Consider the following 24,623-nt stretch of genomic DNA (forward strand, 5'->3'; position numbering starts at 1 on the left):
CAGCTGTACAGCTTTACATGGCATGACAAACTACTTTTGAATGTTATGGTTTTCAAAAAGAAAACTCACAACAGCTTGCCAAGAAGCACAGAAGAACATCAGCGAGCTACTCTCTACTTAGAAAAAAATGCCACACCTTATTTAGAATACTAATTTCTGTGTACCATTTCTCTAAATGTATTTAAATGTCAGATCACAGCAAACTGGGTACACATAGAAGCAAAGAACATAAAAAGGAGGCTATCTTTTATCAAGTCAGACCATTAGCCTATATAGCTCAACACTGTCTATACCTCCAGGCAGCAACTCTCTAGGGTTTTAGGAAAGAGTCACTCCTAGCTTGAGTTGAAAATGCCAGGGATTGAACCTGGGACCTTTTGCATGCAAAGCTGGTGCTCTATGCACCCTCTCCAGAGTGAAACTCTAGTTCCAGAAGATCTCAAGGTGACACGTATGCTCCATTATAAACCCCAGCCAAAGGACAGCCAATTAAAAAGGGATTGTGCTTGGGTCACAAGTATCAAGTAGTTTTGTGCTTAGACGTATCTCACATATACCTCCTGCAAGCCTTCACAAGACTTTCATAATGTTAAAATAGTTTTAAAACCCTGTGTTGTACGTTACTTCTATTTCAGTCAAATATGGCTTTTAAATCTGTGCATATAATATTTCAACCTATGGGTGTAATGCTGAGTGAGTATTTGTTATCTCTCAGAGCCACATCCTAATTTCTATGAGACCTGCTAGTGCTTAAAAAAAACTTGTCAGTGAAATATCAGCTGGATTCCAGAATCTCTCAATTAACATCCGCGCCCCTCCAATTTAATGTTATATATTAATTATTCTAACATGTCTAAAAGTCTCAAAAGGATGGTTTGGGGGAGAGGGAATCAGCTATAAGCTGGCTCTCATGGTATAACTGACATGACTTGGGAAAAATAAATATAAGCTGCTGTACTTTTAAAAAATCTGCTTATTTTAATTAACTAATGAGTCTAAGATTTGCTCTTTGAATTTATTCATAAATATTACAGGAAATGCCCAGTGTTTACAAAGGGTATATCAAAGAGAAGTCCGTAAAAATGTAAGGGCTAGTAGTACTTTTTTTTTTACATTTAAGAAAATCTATGCAAGTAAACAGACTTTGTAGCCCTATAGCAGAGATAAAGCAAGAGGGGAGGGGAGGAAAATGAAGTATGTGCCATATTCAGTTTTCAAAAACACACACGGTCAACATTTGCTGTTTCCCTAGAAATGTATGAAAGAACATTCTTTCACAGTCTTTAAAATAAGGATAATAAAATGTAAACCCAGAAGAATATCTGGTCTTCACTGGAAATAGATCCAGATTAAAAAAAAAATCTATAAAATATCCTTCATATATTCTGCATGATTTGGAAATGCATCTGGACACTGACCTTCATGATCCAATAAAAGCTTGAAATGATTGATCTAACGATTGTACCATGCACCATGGTTATCAAATGGCGTTTTTGGCTCATTTAAAGCACATGCTGAATTGGAATATCTATATTTGTGCGTATATGTGTAACCTGAAGTCTGTTTGTTTTGGAAATCTGAAAGGCACAACTAAGATTCAGAAGAGCTTTAAACCCTGAAGAACTTCTTCACCAATTCAAGCATGTTGTCATATGACAGCTCCACTTCCCAGTAAATATGGGCAAGTAACTCTTGAAGCGCAAAAAGGAATGGCATACTGAAGCTTAGGAGTTCATACAAGTAGGTATAGTTGTATGCATTGTCCCTGAAATGAAGTCTGGTAGAGTGCAGGAAACCATGCATCCAGTTAGAGAGGTTTCTTGGAAGGTCAAGCAGATCCCTTGTCACCTTAAGAGGCCAGCTTAGAGTTTTCCTAAAGAATGAAGGCAGGATACCTGGGGACAGGTCCTCTGAGCTGCTATTGGCAGTGAAAGCACTTTCTGGGGTGGTTTCTGCAGACATGGGTTCTTCTTGCCTCCACAATTCCGCTTCCTCCTTTAAAGAGAGACACCTTAACATTGTACCCATCATCATCATCATCATCATCTTCTCAAACCCAAGAACACTTCTTTCAAGGAAGGGTTAGAAAAGAAATGAAAGCCTAGGAAGTTGTTCACTTTATATCACTGTCTCAAACTAAAAAGGCCTCATGAATGCCTCATGGCCAAGCACCAAAACAAGAAGGCACAAATGTATTTTTTGGATGGGCTTGTACAGTTTCTATTCTTTTCAAGACGGCTTCAAGATGGTAATTTCAGAGCAAAAGCAGACAAAAGTTATGTCCCATCACTTCTCCCGATGACTTTAAAAAAAAAAAATCTACTTAACAACAACAGCAGCAGCAGCAGCAGCAGCTGCTGCCGCGGAAACTGAGAAACAGAGAAAATATGGATGAAAAATATTGACAGCATGTGTCATCCCCATGGGGACAGTGCCCACTGCATGAATGGACTGACATTACTGGGAAGAGCATCTGTCCCTCTCAGTGCCTGTGGAGGTATGCACAAATCCAAGGACAAATCCCTCCCATGTTGTAGACTCAAGAATGGGAATTGCTTTAAACCAAGCAATCCTTACACTCTCCCCTCTCTCTCTCTCACGCACACACACACACGCACGCACACGCACACTAAACTGCAAATTAAACTTTACTTTTTAAAAAGACAAGTCTATTAAAAGGTCAGGCTTTTCCACACCAGTAGAAATATGCATACCTTTTCATGACTCTTTTTCATGGCTCTCTTCTTTCTGTGCATATTCTTTGTCTTACATTGCGCAAAATGAAGCTTGCAGTAAAATTTGCCTGAAAGACAGAAGCAATGACATGATTTACTTTTCCCTACTGAATGGTATCAAGTGACTGGTAGACTTGAACATACTATGGTAGAACCCAAAAGTGCTATGAATACATTTTAATGTACACAGCTTAATGCATTTTTAAGCACTGCTCTTTCTCAGGGAGTATTTCTTTACATACTATGAAGGAAAATGTACTTTCCTATTTTTTGAGTGTCTAGGTTCTGTTCATGTCATATTAGTTCCATCTGACTTCAATGGAACTATCCTAGCAATGTCTGTCACTGTGAAATCCGTCCCTTTTGGGGCTCGACAGACTCCCACAGAGCACCTGACTCAGCTCGCATTTGTGGACTGAGCCATGAGGGTTTCCCCCAAATCTGGAAACTTTTGGTTCTTTAAAAAAAAAAAATCCATAAACAGGAATTTGTGCAAATTACAGCTGCAGTTTGCACAAATCACACGAAGTATGGCTGAAATCTGCGCAAATTATGCAGAGTGCAGGTGTAATTTGTGCAAATTTCTATTTACATAATTTTTAAAAAATCAGAAAATCTGCAAACTGGCTGAACTCAATGAAGATCAAATTGGGCCAGTTCATGGGGAAACAAGCTGAAGTTTGAGGGGTTGAGCTGATGAAAGCTCAGTGAGCGTCCCTCCCGCCCCTTCCCATGGCTTCCTCCAACATCCCTAAACTGGGGTCAACAATTCTTGGCAAAGGCAGCCAAAATCCCATAATTTGTAAACCCCCCCTTTTTGGTCTTTTCTCAATTTCAGGTGAGAACTGCTATCACCATTTGGTTAATCCTACTATTCTTGTGCAAGAGAAGCCAAGGACTCAAATATGACAGACCCATATTATACAAATGACAGCTGAAAAATACTCAACTCTAGATATAATATTCCAATTCCTTATTACCTTCTTCTTCATCAAAAGCATACATTGCTAGTCGGAGAGTTGTAGCACATATGGCACATTTGAAGCATTCTCGATGGAAAAAGCGGCCTTCTGCACTCAGACGCTCCATGACATACACCCTTTTCTTACAGAAGCAGCAGATGTCACTCCCACCTATTGACTGAGGAAAATCTTTTCTCAGAGAAGCCTGTTAATAAAATTAACATGCATTTAAAATACTTTAAACTACAACATACCCATAACTGCCTCACTAATATATTAAAGGAATATACCCACAAAGCTATACTTCTATGAAAGAGATGTACTGACACAGTGCAAAGCCAAGGGATCCATTAGGCAACAGATCTTATGGCTACATGCCACGCCATGCAGCATAGCATACCAAGAACACAGACCTTTACAACCAAGCTGAGTGCAGCTCAACAGAGGCATGATAACTTCCTGTATTCACTATATGCTTGGGACTGCAAGAACAGGAGCAGTGGAAAGCACACAGGAGGCTTCAGTACATGGCTGTTTGGTCTTTGTTTGGTTTCATGGCTAACAAGTTGTAGATTTATTAAAATTTAAAATTTATTTAAAGATTAAAGTCTTTAATAACACAGACTTGGCCAGTTCACACGATCAAATAAGCCACGGTGGCTTGTTTAATCCCAGGCGCAGGCGCAGCTTGTTGTGTCGTCTGAATGCATGTAGCATAGCCTGTGTGAGGGGGAAACCACCCCCAAATAACCCACAATAGGCCATGTTAAAACAACCCAAAGCACCACTGAGTATGGTCTATAATAATAATAATAATAATAATAATAATAATAATAATAATAATAATAATATAAAAAGTCTTTAGAGTTTTGCACAATGAGGAAACAATTACTGTAGACCATACACAGTGGCGCTTTGGGATCTTTTCCTTCCTGGTGTTTTTTGCACATAGTGCTTTCCCTCTCAGTTTTCCTTGTTAAACAAGGAAACAAGCCATCATAGCTTATTTGATCGTGCGAACCAGGTCATTGTCGTGGCTGGGTTCAGACAACACAATAACCCACATTTCAACAACAACCCACAGTTCAACAACCCACATTTAACCCATACTCAAACCCTAAGTGTGGGTTATTCTGTTGTGTGAACCCAATCTATGAGGCTGTTCACACAATACGCTAACTTACACTCAGTAGTTGACTGTAGGTTGTTTTTAACGGTGGGTTAGTGTGTTCTCTGAATGCAACCAGGGTGGGTTATCATCCATACAGTGTGGTTTATTTTCCTAAACAAGCTACCCTGGCTGAGTTCAGACAACATGATAAACCACCCTGCAGAAAAATGTCTTGCATTCAGACAACACACTAACAACAACCCAGGATTCAAAACAACCCACACTCAACCGACACACTGAGTGTCGGTTAGCATGTTGCATGAACAGCCCCTATGTAATGAGTCTGATATGCAAAGTCCAGCTCAAACTTGCTTGAAAGCCTTGGTCAAAAGGGATACAAGCAAGGGAAACAGCACTGTGTGTAACACCTATAGGAATGAGTGCTAAGAAAGCAAACATATCTGGATGTATCAGGTTGCTTCTGGAGAGCTGCATTGTATGGACCATGCGGGAGCCAACCTTATTTACTTACTCCAAGCCCTGTAGATATGGGAATGGCTCAGAGGAATCTTCCATTTGGGAGGGGGAGTGAGACACAGGAGAAATGCACATTGGAGATAATAGTTGGGATTCCTCTGTTGGGAAATTCTCCAAGGGGTGGGGCTTGAATGCCAAGCCCTGCCTCCTGGAGGTACCCAAAGAAGATCTATGGGCCAACTAGGGAGCCTGGTGGGCTGGATTAGTCTTGGGGTCCTGCACTCCTTCTTTATAGGAATGGAATTACACCCATTTCCATGTTGAAGACCAACAGCAAAGCTCCTACTGATCTTAATGAGATTGTGGTCAAAGTGAGGATCAGGCCTTGCACTGTGGTTTTCACACTGTATGTAAGCCATGCTAAAATGGAGCATTATCTTCCTGCCCAATCACACATTTAGATTCTCTAAGTGCACATATTCTATCTCCAGAATCATTTGCACAAATGCGAATGCACACAATTATATACGAATGCACACAATGCATGCTATGGTAGAAGCACATGTGTTCTAGAACGCACAAAGCCATTTGCTTTTTGTGTGAATGAAATAGCCACTGTGATCTATTAAAGGAAAACCTAAGCAAACAGAAAAAAGAGGGGGAGGAAATGGTACTCCCAAGATCTGGGCAGATGGAAAGTAGTGATTAAATTTCCAAGGAGCTGTTTGTCCTAAGACTAAGTAGTGAAAATAATGTACAAATGACTGTTTTAAAAATTCTGAGTTTTATTGCACAGTCTTGGATGACAACTCCCATTGTCATGCTGTCATGCTGTCTGGGGATGATGGGAGTTATAGTCCAACACATCTGGAGGCTGCCAGATTAGAGAAGGCTGCTTTGGACCATTAATGACCTTCATTTGAACTTTACTATTATGGCATATACTGAAACAGGGTAAAGACTGGCAACATGCAGCAGGTGAAGTATGGAATATAAATAGATTTGGACTCCAGCTCACTGCCAGCTTGAAAAAGCTTTGAGAATGAATGGACTATGAAATATAGAGTACACACAGGAAATCAGACCTATGAAGTTCTATAGACTGAGGGATAAATTTGGACAGATGGTGATTTTGTATTACATTGCAGTAGATTTTGGGGGGTATAATTCTACAATATATATATACTCTGTGTCATAATAATTTGTCTGCTATTTTCTGTTGGAGGACTCACACTTCTTTTCCACAACTAAGCAAAACACACAAAACAGCATTTCTTGCTGTGCTGACCGCTGCAGTAAATTTCTGTGCGATACCTGACAGCTCTGAGTAGCAGACGGAAAAGTCTGAGAGGTATCAGAAGAAGAAGCAGTAGTAGGGAAAGAAGCAACAGCAGCTCCATCCGCTGATTCATTCTGAAGTCAACACAATATTAACAGAGAATGTGTTTATTCCGAAGGGTTTTATTAATTTGCTCAACTATATTTTGGAATAAACGACAACTGTAAAATGAATGCATAGTGCCTAGCAAAAAGGGCGACCCTTGATGTGTATGCATGGGCTTACACACATACACACACACAGTAGAGCTAGTTCCTTTTCTGTTCTGAACATCATGTCCCCCTCTCCTGCCACCACAAACTGTGTTTTGTTTTGTTTTTTAAATGTACACACCCAAGCACTACAACCCCAGGCTTGAGAAGCCTCACTCCAGGTTATTAACTGCTTAGAAACTACCTGTAATAGAAGCCTATGCTGAATTTAAGCTATAAGAAAGAAGTATCAACAAGAACAGTTGCAGTGCATCTTTACCACTGTATAACCTCAAGTAGCAGAGTGTGAAAAACTAAAACACTTAAAGGACATGTCCTGAAAATGTTACTCCTTCAGTATAAATGACTCCCAATTCAGTTATGTGTAGTTTTAAGCCTTACCGGTTGCAAGGATGTGGACAATGGATTTGGCCTGTGATCGCTCATGTACAGATTGACAAGAACTTGCGCCACTGCACCTATTCCTTGTGATACCTTCCCTACAGTCACCTATCATCCAGCAAAGGTGCAGAAAGGGAAGAGAAAAGGAGGAGAATGGAGAGATTTTGTTTTTGAGAATACAATTTAAGCAAAAATGGAAGGAGACAGTAGATCAGAGCAAACCATACAACAAAGCAGTGATCAACAAGCTTGACATTAGAAAGACACAAAAGCATCTAGAAGACTTTCATGCATCAGAAATCACAACTCTCTAATTCTACCCTCCTCCCTGTGTTTCATAAAGTCAAAGGATTTAGTACGTAGACATTTTGTTTTAAAATTGGTAATATACAATAATGTCTCTTAGACATGGTTTGCACATAATGCTAACCCATGGTGTGCAGGTTCTTTAATACTGGGTTGTCACTGATGTGTGAATATGGCCATGCTAATCATGATTTGTTAACCACAAAAAAACCAGAAAGAGAACCATGATTTGTTTTTGGGTTGTGAACTCTGGGCTGTTTAAACCATGGGTTGTCATTACATGGGAACTGAGAACTGTGGGTACTTCATAGGTTGTTTTGCCAGGCTACAGAGGCAGCAGGCAAAAGCTGTAAAAAAATAAAGAACCAAACATTTGCCCTAGATGCCAGTACTACAGTTCCACAAAGACATTTAGGATACATGGAGTGAGCGGGAAAAGGAGGGCAGGAAACAAACACTCCAGGGACTGAGAAAACAAACCACGGTTTGTATGAACATCTTCCAGACAAACCCTGGGTAGGGCAACAAACCCTGGGTTAAAGAAACTATGGGTAAGCATTATGTGCAAACCAGGCCTATACTTATTTTCCCACAAACATCTGTAGAAATTTATCTATGCTTGTATGAATACTCTGATGAGCAGGAATGGAATGGGGGAAAATTCCCATTGATAATAATTATTCTCCATAACAGTTACCTCTCAAAACATAGTAGCATATTGCTGTCAAATAGCAATAATAGCACAAGAACATTTTATGAACAGAGAAAAGACAATAGAATGTGCTAATTACTTCTCAATTTGCTTTTTTAGTTGCATCATTTGCATTTCTGGTATTAGGATTCTTTTAAAATTTGTTTCATGGAGAAAGGGAAGCATCTAACTGAAGGCTAACTTTTGAACGTTAGACACATGTTTTCAGAACATAATCTTTAACTGTGCTAGATCTTCAACTCTGTTTTATACAGTCAAACTATTTAACTTACAGCTGATACAGAGTGATCCCACAGAAGCAGCTGTAGCTTGCAGATGGAACTACTTGATTCTGGTAATATGTTTACTACTTGAGTGCTGGTTGTTTAATTTCTTATCCTAACTTGGTACATATTTAAAGACGCAGCCAGCCCCCCTGTGTGTTAGGCAAGTTTTCTAGAGTGTTGCACAGTTACAGCAGAATATTTGACAGGACACAATCATGGTAAACTTAAGGCCAAACTACTGGTGGAAAATGCAATTTCCCACCAGTGGTTTGACCCACAGAGACCATATAACATTGATCTTAAAAGATCTACACTGGATGCCTCTACATTTCTAGCCACAGTCAAAACTGCTGGTTCAGTTCCTAACCTTCACCTTTAGGGACTGGATATCTGAAGGAATGCTCCTATTTCCCCAAACTCTTAGATCAGGAGGTGGCTCTGCTAATAGTTTCCTCAGTTGTGGAGACACAGATGAGGGCAGTGAGATCTCAGGTTCAGTGGGAGATACTCTTGGACAACCCCATATTTAATTTTATTTATTTATTAAGGGAATTTATGAACAGCCCTTCCGCATAAGCTCCCAGGGTGGTCTACGGTTAAAAGAATAAAGAGATACAATAAAATGTACCTAATAAATCTCACCAAACCATAAAACAACTACGTCCCATAGACTAGCAAAGATCTTCAGTCTATGTGCTGTCAGATGGCAAACAACAACATTGCTGCTGTTTGTTAAAAGTTCAAGGTATTTTAGATGTGTTACTGCTTTAGTTACAGTATACGTAGACCTACTTATGATTTTATTTTTTCTCTGTTTGTACATATTTTAATTCTGTAAAAGCTGCTATGGGAGCTCTTGTTTGGGCTGACAATTACAGGACAGAAGCATACAAAGTAATCTATAATTGTGTGTGCGTGCGTGTGTGAGAGAGAGAGAGAAAGAGCGCGTGCACGCCATGGAGCCAAGACTGTGAAACCCAGACTCCTAAAAGTTGTCATGCATATTATGCCTTGTGTTTGTTTTTTTAAAAAAGTATTAATTAATTTTAATTGAAATGTGTCCGTATGTTCGAAGCCTGCAGTACCATCTTCAGTCACTAGCTGGCAGAATTCCCTAGCTTTGCAATTGACACAGTTTGAAGCCTGAGGTGAGTAGTTTGAGGGACAGAGTTATACAGATGCCCCTGCTCCCCTACTAGGGAAGCCCCTTAAGGGAATGGAGTGGAGAGGTCCTTCCCTCAGGTGTCTACATATATGCCCCATGGCACAGGCCATATACCTGGGGGTGCCAACAGGTATGGCTTCGCTCAGACAGACCAGGCACAATCTGTCCAATTCTGACAGCTGCATAGCTTTGCTCGAAGGCTTTGATGTATCATACTAAGAGCTATTCCAAAAGGGTCTCTTTGGTAGTATTATGCAATTATCTTCTATGATTCATGCCTTATTGTGGAAGCAGCATTTTAGCTACACAGATTGGAAACCTGTTCTGCATTTTGAATTACTAGGTGTGTGCTTGAATGCCCGCACACTTTTCCTGACACAGAGGACAACCCTAGTAAGCCATGGCTGCATGTAATTCCTAGCCAACTTGCTTGATATAAATTAGGGCTGTGCACCGCTTCGGTTCAAAGCCTGAATAACGAGGTGAAGTGGGCTGATTCGGAGGTGCCTCGTCATGATACGAAGTGGATCAGACCAGCACTGAGGCACCCCGAAGCAAAGCGGCTCCTCCACGAAGTGCCTTGTCTGCCTCGTATATTCGGAGCTCTTCTTATGCCTTCTGAGCAGCCCAGACAGTCTCCAAAATGTATCAACTTCTGAAAGATCACACAGGGGGGTGGGCAGGAGGAGGAGGAGGAAGGGCAAAGGTGAGAGGACACAGAAGCACCAAATGTATCAATTTGAGAGAGATCCAGCCACCGGGAGAGGCAGGGAAAGGTGAAAGGAGAGGGAGGAGGAGGAGGGAGGGAGCTTTGCTGTGAGTCAGCCTCCGTTTGCTCATTGTGAGAGAGATGGTGTTACTGGAGAGGAGAGGGCTGGCTGGACATTATTTGGCTAGAGCAGTGGTCTCCAAAGTGGGATGCACACACCCCAGGGAGGGCACAAAATGATCCACTGGGGTGTTCAAGCTGCCTGATAATTCAGCAGCCTGCCGCTGCCCTGATGAGCTGCCGTTGTGTGCAATGATGGTGGTGGTGTCAGCAGCAGGATGGGAGCCGAGAGGGAAGGTCCATGACATTTCTCTCTCTGTTCCAGTCCTATCCTGCCTCTGCTGCAGCCACTGGGAGCAACTGCCCCAGTCTCTGCCAGGCATGGCAGACAAAGCTTCCCACTCCCCTTTGACAGAATGAAGCCAAGAAGAAAGCATGTGCTATGGGGACAGGGTAAAACGAGGATCCATAAAATCAAAAAGGGATCCTCACGATTTCAAATGTTTTTTTAAAGGGGAGACCCACAAAACCACCATCCAATCACAAAGCACATCTGCCTCTGCGGACTGAACCAAAAAAAACACAGATCCGCCACTTGTGGGCTCAGCCATGGCACAAAAACAGGGGGAAATGGCTCCTCCCATTCCCCAGAACAAGACAGCTGCTGCTGGTGTCCAGAAGGCCTAGGAAATGGTGGTGGCACCCCGCCCTCATTGCAAGCTGCCACTGCTGGCCTCACTCAAGCCTTCACGGGCTCCTTGCAAGCAAGGAGCCCGTGAAGGCTTGGGCAGAAGCAGGAGTTGCCCTCCAACTGCGTTCTCTCCCTTCCTTGGAAGGAGGGGAGGGCGCCCAGTGTATGTTGGCGGTCGGTGGGCTGCAAAGGGCGGCGTTTCCCCTGGCAGCGGCTTCCCCAGCAGCAGTGGCAATTCCCAAGGCAGTGGTACCCCCCCTTCCGGACCAAGGGCCCAGATAAGGAGCTGGGGGCTGGGCAGCGTGTTGGGGGGAGGCAAAGCAGTATTCGGATGTCCGAATCCCGCTTCGGCTTCGTAGACCAAGCCTGAGCCAAGTCGGATTGGGGGCGTCCATGCACAGCCCTAACATAAATCTTAGGCATAATGACACCTTCACAGAATGATGTTCTGCAATGCCAATGCCAGTTTTGGGCACATTAAATAAAAGCATAGAAATTATAGTCATAATATCACAGTCCTCAATGTAAGTTGTTTACACTTCTCAGAAATGGCTTAAACTTTGACTAGTTTGCCATGTGTTCCCATACTACAAACAACTGAAATAATTTATTAATTATTTAATAAATTATTAAATTATTAAATTATTAAATTATTGTAAAATAATTTATTTTAAATACATTTTAAAAAATATTACAATGAATAATCCAGAATGCAACAAATGTCATTTAAGACAAGAGTTTTTCTGCTGAACATGCTTAAGTATTGAAAAGACATGTATGACTAAACCAAGGATGATTTTCACCCTTTGAAGTAAATTAGCTGCCCCACCCACCAAAACAATCAATGTCAACTTTTCATCAGTCATAATGGCAGCTGGTAGAGCAACATACCTACACTTATTAAAATAGTGGGGGAAAGCAGTTTTTATTAAATAGAGTACAATTAAATTAAGACCAGAAGTTAACACCTTCAACATTGGAATAGACTCTGACAGCAGTGCCATATTCTGGCGGGGGTGGGCAATGTGTGGCTGCCCAGGTGTTGTAGGACTGCAACTCCCATCAGCCATAGCCAGGATAGGCTATGGTGATGCATGATGGGAGTTGTAGTCCAACAACATCTCTAGGGCCCCACATTGCCCATCTCTAGATAAAAGCTTGAATTTTACATTCTATATTAGGGAGGGAGATTCCATTCAAGTATTTACAATCTAAACTGTGTTGCTTAAGCCTAGTTTTACTTACGAGGCAACTATCAGTTTACACTACAGAAGGTGTGCACATGTGTCATGCATAAATTTGATTTTTGTTTAAAAAGTACATGAAATGGCAGAGAACAATGGAAGTGTGGATGGACTGGTCCACTGGTACAATGGGGCAGAACCTAGTCAGACACACATAGGTTGGCCACTTGAAAGCCCATTCAAACCCCTTTTGGTGTCTGAACTACAAAGAATCAGGACACCTTTTTTTTTTTTAACCACTATGTTCAAGTTACCATTTTCCAAGGAAAAATGAAGTCAATTCTCTAACAGACTAATAAAGCCTCAAGATGTGGCACAAGAAAGAATATTCTGCACAGCAGAATCCTCCAGTTGCTTTTCATTTACTGTCATCTTTGCTGACACTCAAGCAGGCATATTAATGCTCCCCTTCCTTCCTAGAACCCATGTCAATGCCAAATCCTGCCACATCAGCTTCTTTTATGGATTGTATTTTATGGATACAAAAATCTCTGTACTCAGAAAGCAAGCATCTCAGGGAGCAATGTTCTATGTGCAAGGATTTTGTTGGCTTGTAAATCCACCTGCCATCTGAAGAGATAAAGCCCAGAGGTTTACCTCATCATTTGCTATTTTTGAGAACTAGGCCTTAGTTTCGTGTGTGTGTGTGTGTGTGTGTGTGTCTGTACACCTCCCACTGCCGAAGTCCAGGGAATTAAATGGCAACAAATTGACAAACAGACTTTCCATCCAAACAGAAGCATAGGTTTCTATGTAAACCCAAGTACTGATACTTGCAGTTTTTCCAATTCCATTTTATAAGGGAAATTAGGGAAGAAAATCACCAACACTTAATTCATTAAAAAATACTAGTTACATAGACTAGTACAGCACAGTACTTAACTCTGCTAGTAAACAAATACTCTGCAAGTTCTGCATTGTTAAAAAATAGAATCTAATATTTAAAATATACTTTTAAGATATAGGAAAACACAGTCTGGCCTAATACACAGACAATGTTTTCCTGGTCTTTTTAAAAACAGGCAAAATTCCAGTGAGATTATTTCATGTGTGAAGATTAGGCTAGGCAAGATAAAGGTGCAGAACAGGCCATGAAAACAAAAAGCCAAGGGAGCGGTTTTCAGTTGCCAGGATTGTAGAGAAGCAAAATAAGTAAGGAAACATGTGTGTTAAAAAGGGTAATCAGCGTGTGACGTGATGGGAGGGGGGAGGAACCCCTTTCCATATTTTCCATGCAAACAAAGCAGTCAAATCCAATTATGCAACTTACATTATTCAGTTTTATAGTCTTGATACTTCACCGGATCTATATGTATAGTATACTCCAAGCTCAGAGAAAGATAATTATTATGGTAGAGAGGGGCAGTGCTCACCCTTCCTGGGGCTTGAGCCTCCCAAATGCAGAATGGGTCTTGGAGATAATCTGAACTAGAATTTAAAGGCAGGGCTCACTAGGGTGCAGTCCTGGAACATGTTGAATAGACACTACTTCTGAGCATATCCAGAGGATATTTCCTTCGAGCTCTGAGATGAAGGAGCAGACCTTCCAGGCTAGCTGAGTTCCCACGACTGCTTGATAAACCAACTGCAACCCAAAACGCTTGACTAAAGTAAAAAGCCGCTTCTTTGCTTTTAAAAAGTGGCTCTCTAGCAAGCTATTCTTGCCCTGTCTTTGTTAAGAAGAGGTGAAAAGTTTGCTTGGACAATTAAAATGGAACTGGCTTTGGGTCTTGGTAAGGGAGGGTCAGGCTTCAGAAGAGAAGACATTTACCACTGAAGTTTTGATATGCCTCTAGACTGTAAATCAAGTACTACTTGTTTACCATATATTTCTGATCCACAGTCAACATCCTGTCATCCCTCTTCCTCTGGGATATTTAATGCAGTGAGAGAAGTTATCAGATATCCATTTAAATTAATTTTTAAAAATATCATAATGACAGTCATCGTTCTGATGCTTTTCAAAAGATAGGGATGGGAGGGAAAGGAACTGGTATAATTCCCTGTAGCCCATGAATTACTTCCACTTCTTTTATTTTTGCTAGCATGCAAATTAACAAGCTCGGCTCTATTAAAGTGAAATGCAGTATAGATACACACACATACCGTGCAAAGCTAAGTCTTAAGGGTCAATGCCAACTGTGTGCAGTTCACTTATTTATTTTTTTAGTGACAATATGAATCTGACATGGAAACCTGTTAAGGAATACCTTTTTAGAATGAATAGCAGGGGAAGCAGAATCAATGGATGAAGAGGAAGCAGCTGAATCATGAGATGGAAGGCAAGAGGGAGATGGGAGCTGAGAATAGGAGAGACCTTTAGTAGGAAGTTTATTCTGTACAGAGCAGAAAGAGGAAAATTATCCCAGATGATTTTCATATTAATGAGTGTTAAAAAAAAAAATGGCATTGCATCACCATGCACTAAATTATTGAAGAAAAGAGGGAGGGAACAATCTTATCCAGTGCAGGGCAGCAGAGCACGGAGGGGATCTTCTCTTCTGTGCTCCGGCTGCCTTGCATTATGGGCTAGATGGCTGATTTGATGGCCTTGTAGGCCCCTTCCAACCCTACTATTCTATGATTTTGGCTGCCTAGCTGGAATGGTTCAGAGTGAGGGTGGGTGGGTGTGGCTGGGCGACATAGAGGAAGTATCGTTATGACACTTCTGCCATCCCCGCCCCTCCCTACCCCCAGGAACGCCCCCTTTCCTCCCACTCCACACTGCTCTTCAGAGCCTGGAGCCTGGGATGATCCACGCCGCCTATGAGGTGGTGGGGGAGGGGACAGGGAGGTGGTTTTCTGGGAACCGACCTTGGACCATGGGCTCCGAGGTCAGTTTCTGGAAACTGAACAATCCTATGGCCGTCTAGCCACTGTCTAGTGGCCATAGGATTGCACCCTAAAGCCACATTCTATCACAGAGTTAGGCCAACTCCAACAGGTTTGAGCTTGCACCACTTTGCGTTAGACTGTGGACTAACTTCCCATTTGCTCTTCATTTTCCTATTCCTGTTCAGTGACATGAAACAAAGTTATTAGTGAGCTAGCTGTATTTGAGAGGAAAGCACCAACACTTGCCCCCCAATTTATTTATCTGCATCTGCAAAGCAAACACAGTATTCACCTTTGGGAGGTCGGCATAGCCAAACATCGAGGCAAGATGGGCGGCTTTTTCTTTAATGCTCTTTTTATGGAATTCTCTATTTGCTAAGGCCTGAGCTCTCTTCTGCAGCAACAGGGAAGAGAAAAGGAAACGGAATAAAAGTTTTGGTTATCAAGAAAAGACAGAAACAGTAACTATTCAGAAATACAGTAGTTTTTTTTAAAAAAGTGAGTAATCAGTGAACAGAAAAGCAGCATAGGAAAGAACATACTGGCAGAGAGAAGTAAAAGTGGACAGAATTCATGCTTGAATATTCTGCAATGGGGTACACCTGAAGCCAGATGTGATCTTTACAGGAGAAGGCACCATGGGTTCTTTACTTGAGCTCTGAGCTTGGCTTCCTCCCAGCTGTGCAGCTTGCATGACAGACAGACATTCTACCAAGTTGAATACTGGGTCAGCCACCGATCTTCCCCTTGCTCCTCCTCAGTGGCTCAGGCACGCTGCCCACCCCCTTTTTTTAATCCATGAAGGTCTCCAAGTGAACTTATTCATGGAAATGTCAATCCTTCCTTCCTGTAACGCCTTAGAAGACACATTCTTCCCCTTTTACTATGCATCAACAAATGCTGGGTTACTTATTTTACTTTTTCTTATCTTTCTTTCCCTTAAAAAAATCCTTTGTTTTTTCCTGCAGTGTTTTTTCTTGTCTTAAAAAACATAACACCGGAATAAGCAAACAAGGAAATGTGAAAGCAATAACTGCAAATAGTTTAATTTGTAAGACACAGAACTGAACACATGCCAGTGACCTGAAGGGATTGCGGGCCCTGGGGGGGGGGAACCACAAGAAATAAGGGCTTATTGTTTCATGTATCATCAACTGTATTACTAGGAAGGGGGGGAAGGGGGTCTTTTCTTGTGAACGAGAGTCTCAAAGACCTTTCAAAAAACAGTAACAAAAAAAGGAACAGATACAAAGTAATGCTATATCTAAGGATATAACGGGGAGAAGGAAACATTTTCAAATAGTTGCAAACAGACTCTGGGGATTGCGGGAAGGAGTCTTGGTGATATCATGGGTGCATCCCCAGGTTTCTGGGGACTGGTGCTGCGAGATGCCTTGAGGGTCCTCTGACAAAAAGTTGAGCCATGCATTTGTTTAATAAATGAAATGAATTAATATACTTGCAGCACTTAACAAAACCAGACCAGTAGCTTCCATAAACAGTTTTGGACAAAAACCTGCCGAACTCCCCTCCTGCATGCCCCCCACCCTGTTCAACTCTGGAGAGAGAAGGGTACATTGTACTGACCACAACATGGTGAGGAAGCTTGCAAACCAGTCTTGCTATTCTGGAGATATTATGCTCATCTTCACCCAATGTACAGTATTCAAGATGTGGTAAACAGCAGGTAGCAAGATGTGAAAGTATATGAGACAGAAACAGAAACAGTGCCTTGCATGGTTGAATCAACTTGGATGTACATGGCTCAAAACTGGCCTAAAGATGACCCACTATTGGGCCTGTTCCAGCAATAGAGGGGAAGGAAGCTGGGAAGGGAGAGGTGGGGAGAGAAATAGAGGAAGAGTTTGTCACCTGATTACATATTTCTTCCACGTGTTGAAGGCGCAGAAGCACACCAGAGAGCGCAAACGCAGCAGGACAGGAAGACGCAAGTGTTTCAGAAAGGCTGGGCTTCAGTTCAGTTCGGTCTATACTTCGCAAATGCCTGGCCGCTGGAGGAGCACCAGGCAAAGACTGCATGGGCTCCCCGACCGCACAGTTAGCCCTAGCTACTGCCTGAAACTGGAAACACTTGAAATGAAAAAAGTTTTCTTTCTTCCATCAAAGCACATTCTGTATTGAAATTGACTAGAATGGGCCATAATCCCTGCGCAAGTATGCAAATAGGCACCTCGTGCACAAGAACATTCCATTCAACAGGATTTAACTGATTTTGAAGTCACTAGGCAGGGGTGCATATCACTCATGTAGTTATCAGTGGACTATAGCATATAAAATGAACAGTACATGCAGATCTCTACCACTTGGACCTTCAATGGCTCACACCTTTTTCTTTTTTCTTTTAGGACAGAGAATAAGCTAAGAGGCAGCAGGTCCCTGATTAAAATCTCACCTCATCCACTAACTTACTCCGTGTCCCTACACAAGCTCCTCCCTTTCAGCCTCCGGTTTACCCCAATCTGCAATATAGCGATACTAATACCCCACAGGGTCACTGAGGGTCACGTTTGGGATCACCGAGATTGTGTTTGTGAAATGCTTTAAGAACACAGTGTACTGAATAAGTAACTTTATTACTGGCAGCCTCAATGGAAGTCTTGCACCCAAATGAAGGGAATGTACTTCCACATAATAGAAGCCCTGTTGTAGAAACACCACTGCTATAGAAAACAGGCAACAAACTGCAGAGAATAATATTCAGCTATAGTTATTAACAGTAATAAGTCATTCGTCAACCAGTATTGCCATAAAGTCTCCTCTATTTAAAGGGTGTGAGAATAAAGAATACATGCTTATCAAGTAGGAAGACAGCTTTACAATACACCTGCTTGCATACAGTTAATAAGACTGGGGGAGGGGAGAATCTAATATTCATAAATGATTCTAAAATCAAAGCATGCATGTTCATGCAACTGAACCATAGAATCACAGCATCATAGGGTTGGAAGGGGCCTACAAGACCATCAAGTCCAACCCCCTGCTCAATGCAGGAAGCCTGATTCCCAGGCAGTCTCCCATCCAAGTACTAACCAGGGCTGACTCTGCTTAGCTTCCAAGATTAGACGAGATCGGGCACATGTCATTGACTTGTCCTTCATGTAGAAGTAGGGAGTTTGGAGATTAAGGTCACATTCTTTAGCAGGCCACCTTTGTTTGTGGCATATGCCAATCCAAAAGTGTAATCAAAATGTGGGTGACTTAAAGGCAGGCTGTAATGCATGGGAAGCTATTCAGACAGCCTTAACCACAAGATTGTTTAGTGGAATTTGGAAAAATAGGATAACCGTGTTTATTTCCCTGGAGATGTGCTCTAGATCTTTTATTGGCTTCTGAGTCAACTAACCATAAGACAGACAACCACTGGATCAAACCTCCATTGCCTAAGTATTCTAACAGACATCATGCATTGGAATATGCCACATCCAAATGTATTCGTATTTCGCAGGCTTTAGAAACAACACATACAATAATTTACACTTAATTATGATGAACCCTACCCTTGTGTTGGCTCTGCTTTAGGAGCCATGGATTTTGCCCCTTACAGCTCTAGACTGTTTCTGCAACCAGAACACTTCTACCTCTGCCTTTACCCATAACCAATCCTCATGACTGTTTTAGCATGGTGCTCTTAAAAAGTAAGGCAACCTGTAGTACAGTGTGCATTGCAGCACAGCAGCTGGCAATGATTTCACGATGAACAAAGCAACCATGGAGGCTGTTCAACCTAGTGTGCTGAAAAGCCAAAGATGGCAGCAAAGCCCAACACAGTTCAGCTGACTCATTTCATTCTCTGTGTACTCCTGTATACCATTCTCTGTGCACTCCTACATCTGGGATAAGGAATAGTGGCACTCAATCTTAATAGGCAGCTAAGCATCGCTGCCAACTGTATCACTGTCTTAATGTAGTTCACTGTGTTTCAAAATGATCATTTCAATGTTTTTGAAGGAAATAAGGAATTGTCACTGGCATCATCCATCATGCAGCAGTAAGGTTAAAAAGCACTGTCAGTAAAGAAGGTATGCCCTTATGAATTCCTACCTGACTTTTTGGTGGAGGTGGTGGGTTACAGGTTGGCTCCTTGGGTTTAGCAAAGCGAGGGTTTACAGGAGTTTCGGAAGAGAGTTGCAAAGCTGGTTTATCTACTAGCTCCTTAAATATAAAAAGTGGAATAGCCCAAGGAGAGAAAGGAATATTTTATGAAGAGTAGGAACAGGATAAAAAGACATTATGAGACAGAAGGGAGGAGAAAACACGTTTGAAGACCAATAGTGGTGTTATGTCAGAGCTTCTACAAGAGATATTTGGAGTTCATGAAGGTACCATAGTTTGTACTTTGATATCTACAAATGTAACAGTATCTGGAATACACAAATTGCTACACACTGAATAGCCAGTAATCATAGAATCATATGGCTAAGCTAGGTGTGAAATGTAATTAACATGCACATGTTTTGTTATGTAAACAGCAGCTATGGAGGGGTCTGAGCAGAACTGGGAAGGTGGGGTGTGAGGAGGGAGAGTTTACGCCTTCTCCTCACCTGCAGTCCCAACTAAATTCACGTCCACCTCTGCTAAGCTGCTATTTGTGCCAAAATGGTAGTCTTGATTAGAGTAAGGATCCAAGCAACCAGGCAGAGAATCATTTGCAAACTGGAAGAGAATTTGTTCTCATCATTTTCAAGCCATTCATCAGAATGTAACATAGTGTGTGTCTAGTTATAAGCATGAACTTTTGTTGACATGAATGCACAGAGAACTGATAAGCACAATTAAAAGATTGATACACCTACCTTGACCTCGACAGAATGTTTAAGATGAATTTTAATGCTATTTTAACATAGCTGATTTTGGTGCAATAGAACTACCATTTTTTTTCAGCAGCCTTGCATGGTGCACTTTAAAGCAGCTTGCTATCCAGCACAGTCTCGCTCTCTCTCTCTCTCTCTCTCCCCCCCCCCCATATCTGTGGAATTGCACAGTTCTCTGGATTTCAGCTTTAATGCTAAAGGGTTCCAAAATTATACCGGAATAAGGTGGTAGAAATGTAAAGAGCTTGGGAGAAAATAGAGTTTCCTCCATTTTTCCCCTGGGCCTTTACATCTCTAGTTGGCTATCCATATGGATAAAAATGGGTTCTATTATATTATATATCAGAGTCCCCAACATTTTTAGCCCACGGGCAGATTTGGGAATTTGAGAAACTGCCGTGGGCATCACCACAAAATACCTCATCAGTGGATTGCCGCTTTGGCATCTACCTGTCGCATCTATGGATCTTAGGCTGCATCTTATTCAGCAAAAATTTTTGTTTCATGTCTGTTGGACATTGTAATATCTCTTTAATACAGATTTGTCTAATTCGGCTAATTGCTGGTGGCGCAATACAACCAATGCTGCTTTTAAACATCTGTTTCGGCAGTGTCCAGTAGTTGCTTCTTTTGGGAAGGAAGTTATTACACAGATAAATTTTGTACTGGAACAGTCTTTAATATTTACTGATGTAAATTATTTACCTACTTCATGGAAATTAACAAATGGCCAATGTAAATGGATTCTCCATGCCTTCTTGACAGCTAAGACTGAAATTACAACATCAGAGAGCCAGTGTGGCGTAGTGGTGAGAGTGTTGGACTGGGAGCTGGGAGACCTGGGTTCTAGTCCCCACTCGGCCATGGAAGCTCACAGGGTGACTTTGGGCCAGTCACAGACTCTCAGCCCAACCCACCTCACAGGGTTGTTGTTGTGAGGACAAAATGGAGAGGAGGAGGATTATGTACGCCGCCTTGGGCTCCTTAAATGAGGAAAACAGGCAGGATATAAATGTAATAAATAAAATGTAATAAATAAAATCAGAAGGATAAACACTCACCTCCTATAATGCAATGGATTGAGGACCTTACAACACTTCCAATATTTGAATGGATAGCATATAGATGCCACATTCAAATGGATACTTATTTGGATATTTGGTCTACTTTTGCTGAAGCCTATGTGTAATTGCTAGAAAGTTATATGCATTTCAAATGTATTCATTCCTCTGGATTTATACAAATCGATATATGTATATTAAAAATGGAAACAAACAAACAAAAAATAACAAAGTTCAGTGGCTGTCCACTGGTGCCATGTTGGGAACCCCTTCATGGGTGCCATGGCGCTGGTGGGTGACACACTGGGGATCCCTGTTATTTATTTCCATGAGTGGGATTAATTTATGTAGGCATGTATATGCTGCATTTCAAAACATTTTCTTGCTGTGTAACATTTGGATCCTACTCATAGATCTTGCCTTAAAAAAACCTATGTTTGCAGTTTTGACATATTTTCTATGTAATCCTACACAGAAATGATTTCAAAAGCATTCTTGAGGAAGAACCAGTTAAACGGCAACTGATCTTTTTGATCAAAGAGTATTGATCCATCTAACCCAGTATTGTCAACACCAACTGGCAGCAGCTCTCCAGGGTTTCAGGCAAGATTCTTTCCAGCCTGACCTGGAAATGCCAGGGGTTGAACCTGGGACCATCTGCATCCAAAGCATGTGCTCTGCCACTGAGCTAGAGCTATTCTACCTTAGGCATCATGATAGCAATGAGCGGCTATAAAATCCCAGTATTAAGCCATGCTGGATACAGAACCAGCCTAACACTAAGTTGCCAGACAATGCAATTTCACGTCAAAGCTTCCCAACAAAATGGAGGTAGAGGTCACATAAGCATGTCACACTAGCCCTCTCCAGGAGTTCTTCTTACTACGTTGAAAGGAGAGGAGCACTCCAGCCCTGTCCCCCTCCACCGTTGCTCTCATCACCCTGTACACGTGGAGGGCAACTGTCTGAAGAGGAGACACCTCTATCCATGCGGGCTGTCCACACAGTTAAGAACCCTGATTTGGAAAGCTTCTACTGATATGGAGGCTCTGCTGTTCGGACTGCTGCCCTTGAAGCATCCAGGGCAACAGATGTGACAATGGAGGGGGTGGGGCTGTGACAATGGAGGGGGTGCGCTCCTCTCCTCATGTGTTCTTTCAACACAGCAGCCTGGTTCACATGATTGCAGGGTGGTTAACCACTCTGTGCATGCTCACCAGATCTGTATAATTACCCATGCCGGCGCAGTTTCTTGTGCCATCCAAACCAAGCAAGTGTGTCTTGTTGGGGTGAGTAGCAAACCACCCCGCTACCCTTCAACAGCTCATGAGTTCTGGGCTTGCTAACAGTGGCTTGTTAACCACCTTGCAACTGCGTGAACTGGCCCAGTAGAACACCTGAAGAGAGCTCCTGTCTAGTGTCTGAAGTGGGACCACATATATTTAACTTCAGGGGATATACTCAATTTTGCACTTTGGTCATTAGACATTTTTTAAAAAACTAGGAAGTGGAAGATGTTCATGTTTTCTCTCCTCCTATATCATGTGATAGCTGTCACTGCCTACACACAGTCTCCTCTCCTGGCTATGATTTAGCTATTTCTATGTATGTGGGAACTCCACACAACTCCATTGTCCAGAAGAATTGTTCTATGAGGGCACAGATCCATGTGAATACTTCTTGAGATTGCTGGTTGGGAGCAAATGTGAACTTTGGGGCATTGTCTCCTTACACCATATAAACATGTCATGTGCCAAGTATTTCAAACAGACCCTACTAGCAGCTCTCCTTTGAAATAATTCCAGCTTTGAGCTCAAGGCAATTCAGGCTTTGGGTTTGAGGGGAGATCTCAGAATGGTTTGTTATCCCATTTGGAAATGGAGACAATTATTTTTTACTCACTTGCCTACGTAGTGAAGCACTGGGAGCATTTTCTTCAAACTTGGCCAAGAGCTGAGTTGCCATAGACTTCACTTTGTTTTGATTTGTTTCTTTCACGTCCCCTAGTTGGTTACCAGAATTTGTTCCTCGATTCAAAGAACTTGAAGACTGCAACCAAACAAGAAAAGGAAAATGTGTCTGATGTTTGTACTCTACAGCAGACTTAGAAACAGCTTAACATAGCATCTGACTAATATTCAATGCCAGTGACTTTCTTTGTTACATTTGATAGCTTGAAAAGAACAGCTGTTCTCATGCAGAATAAAGACCCTCCCAGTACTGTTAAGGAACCACCTTCTTTTTTTCACTGCTTAGTGTTGATGGTCCTTGTTAATTAGTCATCTTTTTGTCTAAACTGGTCTTGCATGCCAGTTACAGAAGGGTTATTAAATGTATGATAGTAAAACACATTAAAAATGTAAACAGGATTTTAGAATTACCTTCCCTAAGTATTTGAAATGGGGCAATGTAAACATTTGAAATTAAATTTCAAGACAGATGTAGGAGGGGCGGGGAAAGCATCTTTGACAGAAGCTGATCTCTGACAGCTGCCCTCATATCTGCCTACAGGACAGTCCCTGCTTGCGCTGACAGGAGCAGCTGTCATACAGTCATTCAATGGAGAGACATTCGAAACTTCAGAAAATGTATTTGTTATTTATTTGCTGATTTGTTACATTCATATCCTGCCTTTTCCTCCAAGGAGCCCAAGGCAGTGTACACGATCCTCCTCCTCATCTCCCTTTTATCCTTGCAACAACCCTATGAGGTAGGTTAGGCTGAGAGTCAGTGACCATCCCAAAGCAACCCAATGAGTTTCATTGTCAAGGGGGGATTTGAACCCAGGTCCTCCCTGTCCTAGTCCAACACTCTAAACACTACACCACACTGGCTCTCAGTAATAACAAAAGCGACATTCTGTCTTGGGTCTGCAGTGAAGTAGGTCTTGCCCAAAGCAGACCAAAGTAAAGAGGCCCCTTGTCCAAAGAAGGTTCCAAAGCAATGTTGCATTCTGTTTACACTCCTGATGGATAACGATACAAGAATGCTTGTTTTGGCCACGTTGATGTGTTAAAAGCCTGAATGTAGAAGCTCTCTCTGATCCTTCTCTATTAGAAACAATCCTATTATATGGCAAGAACAAATTTAGCAATGAAAATTAGTACCAACCTCTTCAAAATTCATAAGACTTTTACGGCGCCTTTTACTGGTTTCATTTTCTTCCGCCTAAAAGCAATGGAATCAAGCAAAAAAGATATCATTCACAACAACATATACATCTAGAATCTATCAACAACCTATCAATAAGGGCTGCTAAAATGATGACATCCCACAAATTTTCTGGTCAATTAAAAAATGAATGGAAGAACTAGAGAGAGGTATTAAGGTTAGGCACTTGCCTTAATTCAATCAATAACTAAACATGTAAATATTTCCATTTGTCAATTCTAGGCTACTTTAAGTTATCATAGAAATCAGCTGAAGTTAGTTCTCCCTGTACCATAAATACCCTCCTCTTCTCAGCAAACTTTTTAATCTAAGGATCAAACTAGACTCAACAAGGCGGCTACCTTTGTTTATTCC

General features: G+C 41.7%; 1 protein-coding gene across 2 annotated transcripts in view; it reads right to left on the minus strand.

Annotated features, from left to right (window-relative positions):
* The window catches only part of MICAL2 (microtubule associated monooxygenase, calponin and LIM domain containing 2), a 203,350-nt gene that overhangs the window by 97,548 nt on the left and 81,179 nt on the right, over window positions 1-24,623 (minus strand). The window contains exons 15-25 of one of the 2 annotated variants that reach the window (XM_084853971.1): window positions 24,210-24,266; window positions 23,001-23,147; window positions 19,268-19,378; window positions 17,078-17,287; window positions 15,498-15,599; window positions 14,581-14,706; window positions 7,218-7,325; window positions 6,600-6,698; window positions 3,716-3,902; window positions 2,715-2,803; window positions 1,896-1,995 (exon numbers count right to left, since the gene is read on the minus strand). In XM_084853971.1, the coding sequence (XP_084710097.1) occupies window positions 1,896-1,995; window positions 2,715-2,803; window positions 3,716-3,902; window positions 6,600-6,698; window positions 7,218-7,325; window positions 14,581-14,706; window positions 15,498-15,599; window positions 17,078-17,287; window positions 19,268-19,378; window positions 23,001-23,147; window positions 24,210-24,266 (1,336 nt within the window). The remainder of the gene's footprint in view (window positions 1-1,895; window positions 1,996-2,714; window positions 2,804-3,715; window positions 3,903-6,599; window positions 6,699-7,217; window positions 7,326-14,580; window positions 14,707-15,497; window positions 15,600-17,077; window positions 17,288-19,267; window positions 19,379-23,000; window positions 23,148-24,209; window positions 24,267-24,623) is intronic. The other variant, XM_084853961.1, reaches the window with a different exon arrangement.

Source organism: Heloderma suspectum, chromosome 1, assembly GCF_057233095.1.
Source record: "Heloderma suspectum isolate Gila_16-S chromosome 1, 16-S_ref, whole genome shotgun sequence".
Taxonomy (NCBI): domain Eukaryota; kingdom Metazoa; phylum Chordata; class Lepidosauria; order Squamata; family Helodermatidae; genus Heloderma; species Heloderma suspectum.